An 8,084-nucleotide genomic window follows, 5' to 3' on the forward strand; every position below is an offset into this window, starting at 1 on the left:
CTTAAATTGTAAATTTCAGGACCCCCGAGCTATCCGTTCTCCCTTGGGGAGGGGGTAAAGTTTACTATAGTTTATATAGGGAAATAACACTTTTGGGTATATTTTGACAACTTTCTGTAGGAAATTATTTTTACTTGGTGAGAATTATCCTTGGAGGTAGATGGTTTCAAATTGTAAAATTGAGATTCCTACCCCGACCCCTGGGGCCAGGGCGGGGCCCCAAAGGGAAAATTAATCAATATTTCAAAAATCTTCTTCTCCAGACTCAGAGGTACTACAGTGATTTTCTTTACGTGGAAAGAAAGATCATCAGGGGCTTTATTTAAATTGAAAATATCAGGACCCCGAGCTATCCGTTCTCCCTTGGGGAGGGGTTAACGTTTAATATAGTTTATATAGGGAAATAACACTTTTCGGTATATATTTTATATATTTTCAGCAGAAAATTGCTCAAACTTAGTCAGAATCATCTTGGGTAAATGAGAGTTTTACTTTGTAAAATTAGGATTCCTGCCCCATCCCCAGGGGCTAGAGCGGGGCCCCAAAGGAAACATTTACCAATATTTTCAAATTCTTATCCATTGATGACATGACAAGTATTGAATTTCACTTAGTTTACATGCTGATTTCCACATCACATCTAAACAATAAAATAAAGCTACCAGTATCTATGATATAACTCAGGTGACCGCTAAGGCCCTTGGGCCTCTTGTTTCATATTATTCCCAACAAGTGATTGGCCAGGAGTGCATCACATGTCCACCGATAAAAAACGATATTGACTTGGAGCGCATGATTTTTGTTGAAAGACTGGTAGCTGCGATAACGTAGAGCTCTTTCTGACGACGAGAGATTTTTTTATATATTGTGTCGTCAGAGCTTCGAAGCGTTCCTATGCCAACTAATGGAGCAAAATCAAAAGTGTTAATCTTTAAGATTGCATATAATTCACGCCTCATATGAGTATAATGTTATCAAAATATTGCATAATTGTTGAAAAAACTAATCCTTACCCATGCAAAAACTCTTTTACGAAATTAACAAAGTCCGTCTTGGGGAAAGAAATAGAAACAACCGCCATGACAGATCACGCATGATGTTATCTCAATTTTCCTTTCTATATATGGCCTGCATGGCCAAATATAGTATTACTACTGATGCCGCCATGTTTACTACAATTTCCATATTGGGTCATGACACCCATATTTGGACATCTGACCTATATCGGAAGAGAGACGAACTTTCCAACATGGCGGTCAATTCAGATTTCGATTACGCTTGCTAGGTTAACTTGATAATTTAACGACATTTTAGGCAGAGGTAAACTTCAAGTTGTGCAGGATATCAACAGAAATAGTTGATACTAAAACCTTTTTTATGGATGCGGACCAATGTGCTGTCAATTAGTTCTGAAATAGCCCCGGTGTGATTCACACAAGGCTTGCTCCATTACAAGGCATTGGATCTATTTAATACCTGGCCGGGGCAGAGGAGGCCAGGTATTAATATATGTACTAAAGGACTGGGTGTTTCTAAAAATAGAATTATGACGTGTCTCCAAACAATGCACCTTCCCACTTCCGAAGCTTTTTTGTTGTGGGTTTTTTCAGATTGCTTACATTACTGTCTTGTAAAATAATAAAACAATTGTAGCCTTTAACTTCGGTCAATACCTGGATTTATCGACCCGAGAAAAGAAATATTGACCTCGGACTGCGTCCTCGGTCAATATATCTTTTCTGGGGTCGATAAATCCAGGTATCGACCTCAGCCAAAGGCTATAATTGAATAATATTTCCACTGAATAAATCACAACTGAGCATAAAACCAATAAGGCTGTCTGAAGTTGGGAAAAAGCATGCAAAGCAAGTGAGATTTTACCTGTACACCATTCAAAACACATTCAGGTTCTCACTCGGGTAATCTGGCTCGACTTTTATTAATAGCCTTGTTAGCTTCATGAATTATTTTAAAATATCCAATGAAAATACATGCAATCATTCTTGAGATTTGAAGTATTTTCTTACATTTTTCTCAATACTAGACACGGATACTCCAGAAATGCATGTACAGGTAAGTGTTTTCATGAATTATAATATTCAGTGCAATTTTGCGCCACTAAAATTCTGCATTGAAAAGTTACTTTTCAGACAAAATCAAGAATATATTCGACAATTAATTTCTGCAAAGGTCACTATTGACATTGTTCTTGACATTGGTATACCAACCAACTTCCATATTTTTTCCATTTTGAGGAAAAGTTATATATATATATATATGAGCCCATCACATACTACAATGTATATACACTGACAAAGGCATGTATGAAACACCTTAAGATTGGAGAAGCTGGAACTGCCTGCAGCCTAGCTAAGATACTGTAGTGTGATATTGATGTCTGACATGTAGTTTGCAGGCTATTCCTCACAAAAGCCTGCAAACTATCCTTGGGTTACCGGTTTCCGCGCATTTAAGAAGCATCCACGATTTCGTACTCATATCGGCAGAAAACTGTTGATATAACGGATAACTGTCATAAACATGTATACAATCTACTAACGGAAACAAAAAACTAGCAACATAAAACTGTATTTTAGAAAATTAGCTGTCATATGTTTCCATGTATCTATTTTGATTTAGTGTTCAAAGAAAGATAACTCGAATACACTAAAAAGAAATTCTCTACAGTGACCTGCAAGAACAAAAGCTTCATTTGGAATAAAAAAAATATCTTTGATTGTCAAATTAATTATCAAAACTATTTTTTTTAAATTCCACATTTTTAATTGATTTTTAGCTCACCTGCCCAAAGGGCATGTGATCATGAGTTTATGTCATGGTGCGTCGTCCGTCTGTCCTCGTCCGTCAACTTTTCCTTTAAACAACTTCTTCTGAAGAACAGACAGGCCTAGAGTCATGATATTTGGCTGAAAGCTTTGTTGGTTGGAGCCCTACAAAGTATGAGAACGAAAATGACCTTGACCTTCTTTCAAGGTCACAGGGGTCAAATATGTCAAAAACTTCAGAAGACTTCTTCTGAAGAACTGAAAGGTATAGAATCTTTATATTTGGCTGGTGGCCTTCTGGGATAGAGCCCAAAAATGTTTGCGAATGAAAATTAGTTTGACCTACTTTCATGGTCACAGGGGTCAAATATGTCAAAAACTTTAAACAACTTCTTCTGAAGAAATAAAAGGCAATTTTCTCACACAAACCAATGACGTAATAATCAATACCTTCTCACAAGCGGAGATAACTCTGCAATACGCAAAGACAGAATTGAGGTAGGAAAATTCCAATGGCCACCCCCTCTTCCGTTTTAACTATTGTCTTACCCAATTGAGTATCGCTAGTGCTAAATTAAAGGATTTATCTGATAGAAAAGATGTGCATCGTTTATTGGCTATTTTACTAAAAGGAACTTTAAATGAAATACTAGAAATGTTACAGAAAATAGGAGGCTGTGTTTCTTTTGCGTGTCAGTATATATCATATTAACCCTTTCACCACTGTAGACCATAATGGACTCATCCAGAGTAAAGCATGGTAGAGTCTACTAAAGTTACATAGGGGTGAAAGGGTTAAGGCTATGTACGTACTGCATGTCAGGGTCAGAGGAAACTTGGGCTCATCACAGGGGTTCATCACAAATGTCTGAAATACACATATATATGCTATGCTGATATGGGTCACAGCACACAAAAACATATTGTATGTTTATGTGTGCTCTGACCTATATTCAGAAATAATGTATTGTGAAAATGTAAGCATCATTTTAACATGCTGGTTTTCTCGCTGTACATTTCTTAGCTCACATGGTATTTTTTCACATTTTAGGTACTAAACTTTCCTAATACAACATTACCCGTTGAACAGCGGTCATTTCATACAGCTCAGGTGCAGCTCCGGTATGTCGACTGGAAAATGAAACGTGACGCCAAACGGAGGGAGCTTATCAAGGAGTATGGAGCAGAGAGGCTGAGATATAATGCCATCAAGCGCAACACTATCCTGCCGTCAAAATTAAGGGTGTGTATTGTGGTGTTCAAGTCTTCAGTTGTCGCTCTCTTGATGTTGTGCCAATGTGACGACACTATGCAAACATGTCATGTCCTCAATTCTCGAGTCATGACCAACAGGTCTTCATTGCTTTTGAAATTGTGCCTGTTGTTTAGAATTGGGAAAATTGTGTCACAGTACCTGTGAAATATCCTTGTCTCACTCTCGGGTTGAGACTGGGGGGAATTCCCCTATTCATAACAATTGTATGACGTCACGTCAACAATACGATGACATCACATCAAAAATACGATGACATCACATCAACAATGCATCAATGTCACATCAACTCTGCATTTAGCCTGTAACGTTAACACTACATTATGTATATCATTACAGTGTTCTCCCCAGATTTTTTTTGATGCGCTATGGTATTCTTCAACCCTTCCATCACAGCGCGGCGCTGTCGACCATTACCACGTCACAACCCATCTATCGTGCGCGACACCACTTTGAGAAAGGAAACTCAAAACAAGAGTTATAGTTGATGTATTTAACTTTGAATAAATAGCATTACTTATCATCCTGACATTGCATTAATATTATTACTCATTTTCTTGCCCTATTATTTTTCTTTATCATTATTTTTTTAACAACTACAAATAAAATAGTCTGACTCAAGAAAATGGATAATTTTAGCAAACACTTCAGCAAATTCTTCAGCATTTTTCCCCAAGAATATCATCATAGAAATAAATGAATATATGTCCCGGGAATAAATAAGTTATAATAACATTTCCAACCAAAGGTATTTATTTGGACAAATATTTAATTAATTTTTAAATCAATGATTTATTTTTAAAAAAAATAAAAAAAAAACATCCCTTATTTATGAAATTAACAGGGCCTACATGTAGATATACCTGTTATCATTCAGCAAACAAAAAATCTAAAAATGTTCACAACAATGCTGTTCTCAATATAAACTTACATAGTGATTAGTTATCAAAATGAATTATTGTAATTATCCAGTAAAAATAATCTTAAAATATTGTTACTGTCAAACTGTGAAAACCATGTGCTATTTATAATTTAAAACGGCCTGGGGAGAACACTGTATATGATTCACAATGGGTGAACAGGGTAAGAGAAAAAAAGATTCATTCACCGTTTTGAGGATGAGAAAGGGGAATCTCAACCCTCGGGGAAAGATTCATAAGTTGCCAAACACTTAGCTCATCCCTCTCAGGTTGAGATTCTCCTTTCTCGACCCTAAGGGGGGCGAGAGATTCTATTAATATTGCACCAAGGACAGACAGGACAGGAGAAAATATCATCAATTTTTCAAAATAAGAAAAATGTGCTCTAATGCCAAAAAAAAGGTTTATGCCAAACTCTATGAAATGATAAAATGAGTATGTTTCATTTTGTTTCATGTACCATTTCTTTTTTTGGTATTTTGCAGGAAAAAGCCGCAGAGGACATAAGGACACTCCCTCTGGATAGCTCTATAACTCGTGTACACAAGCGCTGTATTATATCATCACGACCTAGGGGAAACCTGAACAGATTCCGAATGAGTAGAATTGTATGGAGGAAGTTAGCAGACTATAACAAATTGTCTGGCGTGACTCGATCTTCATGGTGAAGGCTTGTGTGGCTTGTTTCTATGACGGTGAATTTAAACCTCAAGATCGGTTGATTCCACGGAATAATCTTCATATCAACATATTGTGGTCCAACACAATATAGAGTGTATCGTAAAGAGACTTTATTGAGAGGATTTCCATACAGGCATGACTCTATTTGTTCACACAAGATAATTTATGTGTAGATATTTTTGTGAAAAGGGACAAACAAGAATATATTAGTGAAATATTCTACATTTGAGGCTGATTTTTTTTCATACTGTTTGAATGTATACAAGAATTGAATGTTTATAATATAGTTTCATTGTCACCTAGTTTGATAGGGGAATGAAAGTGTATGCCATTATTTTGATTTACCTTTGCATTTAATTGAATAAATAGTGCTGATTCAAATACTTTTTCAATTTGATCTTAAAACCAATTTCTGGTTTTAGTTTTCAGCTCACCTGCCTAAAGGGCTAGTGAGCTAATGCCATAGTCTGGCGTCCAGCGTCCGGCAACTTTTCTTTTGAACGTCTTCTGAAGAATGGACAGGCCTAGAGTCTACTCCAACAATGTTAGAGGTTTTACACGGCGAAAAACTTTTGACAGGCGCCGCGTAACCTCTAACTGCCCATAGCTGATTTTCCCGATGCTGTCTATCACATTTTCAAAGTTCGGATTAAGAAAGAGTATATCGTGTTTACATACATTTAAATGGTCAAAAGGGTCCAATAAATATTCCTCTTCATAAATCCATGATTATATGAGAAAATTTTCATGTCAAAGACATAAATAATGAGTTTTTCCTCATTCGAAGCGAAGCAGACAGCATTTGCCATGATTTTTCCGGTTAATACAAAAATGGATTACATGTAATGTTTCACAAGCGGAATACAAACAAACTCCGTATCATTTCGTTCCGTTTGAAATCCCCCCTGATATTTTGTATTAATCCAGAAGCCATGTTTTAAATGTAGGTCAGAGATGTGCTACAACGACATGGACATGTATTTTGAGTGTTCTATTCCGTAATATACTATATATTTGTGTCTGTGACATATATATGAGATCTATATTATATAAACCGTGAGTAGACATCGTTGTCATGAACTGTTAACCACTTATGTGAGTTTTTCAAGCCGATTTTGTTCCGCCCGGATTTCGGGCGGAAACTGCATCAAAGAATTAGTGCTTCGGAAATGAGAGGTCGCAGTCGGCATAATCATATCCGATTGAAAAAAGGCCGACCAGCGGCCTCTCATGTTATGGGAGTAGCCTAGAGTCATGATACTTGGGTCATAGTTTTGTAAGTTAGAGCTTAACAAAGTTTGACTAAACTGACTAAGTTGGCTAATGAAAATTGCCTCAATCTACTTTCAAGGTCACAGTGGTCAGATATAGCAAAAACTACAAACAGCTTCTTTTGAAGAAGTGAGCTTACTTTTGTAAGTATAAAAAACCACGTCTGAACAACTATTACACCGCCAAGTTCAGACGTATTATTATATACTTGCATTGACTGGTGGTGTACTAGGTGTTTAGACGTATTATTATATACTTCCATTGACTGGCGGTGTACTAGGTGTTCAGACGTATTATTATATACTTACATTGACTGGCGGTGTACTAGGTGTTCAGACGTATTATTATATACTTACATTGACTGGCGGTGTACTAGGTGTTTAGACGTATTATTATATACTTACATTGACTGGCGGTGTACTAGGTGTTTAGACGTATTATTATATACTTACATTGACTGGCGGTGTACTAGGTGTTTAGACGTATTATTATATACTTACATTGACTGGCGGTGTACTAGGTGTTTAGACGTATTATTATATACTTACATTGACTGGCGGTGTACTAGGTGTTTAGACGTATTATTATATACTTACATTGACTGGCGGTGTACTAGGTGTTTAGACGTATTATTATATACTTACATTGACTGGCGGTGTACTAGGTGTTTAGACGTATTATTATATACTTACATTGACTGGCGGTGTACTAGGTGTTTAGACGTATTATTATATACTTACATTGACTGGCGGTGTACTAGGTGTTTAGACGTATTATTATATACTTACATTGACTGGCGGTGTACTAGGTGTTTAGACGTATTATTATATACTTACATTGACTGGCGGTGTACTAGGTGTTTAGACGTATTATTATATACTTACATTGACTGGCGGTGTACTAGGTGTTTAGACGTATTATTATATACTTACATTGACTGGCGGTGTACTAGGTGTTTAGACGTATTATTATATACTTACATTGACTGGCGGTGTACTAGGTGTTTAGACGTATTATTATATACTTACATTGACTGGCGGTGTACTAGGTGTTTAGACGTATTATTATATACTTACATTGACTGGCGGTGTACTAGGTGTTTAGACGTATTATTATATACTTACATTGACTGGCGGTGTACTAGGTGTTTAG

At 36.5% G+C, this 8,084-nt stretch overlaps 1 protein-coding gene across 1 annotated transcript in view; it reads left to right on the forward strand.

The window, feature by feature from the left end:
- Positions 1 to 6,041, forward strand: part of LOC110452013 (28S ribosomal protein S14, mitochondrial-like) — a 12,460-nt gene extending 6,419 nt beyond the window's left edge. Inside the window, exons 2-3 of the mRNA XM_021500269.1 lie at positions 3,838 to 4,029; positions 5,465 to 6,041. Coding sequence (XP_021355944.1) covers positions 3,838 to 4,029; positions 5,465 to 5,647 — 375 coding nt within the window. The 3' untranslated portion in view covers positions 5,648 to 6,041. The remainder of the gene's footprint in view (positions 1 to 3,837; positions 4,030 to 5,464) is intronic.
- Positions 6,042 to 8,084: the final 2,043 nt, after the last annotated feature.

The sequence above is a fragment of the Mizuhopecten yessoensis genome, unplaced genomic scaffold, assembly GCF_002113885.1.
Source record: "Mizuhopecten yessoensis strain PY_sf001 unplaced genomic scaffold, ASM211388v2 scaffold6361, whole genome shotgun sequence".
Classification (NCBI taxonomy): Eukaryota; Metazoa; Mollusca; class Bivalvia; order Pectinida; family Pectinidae; genus Mizuhopecten; species Mizuhopecten yessoensis.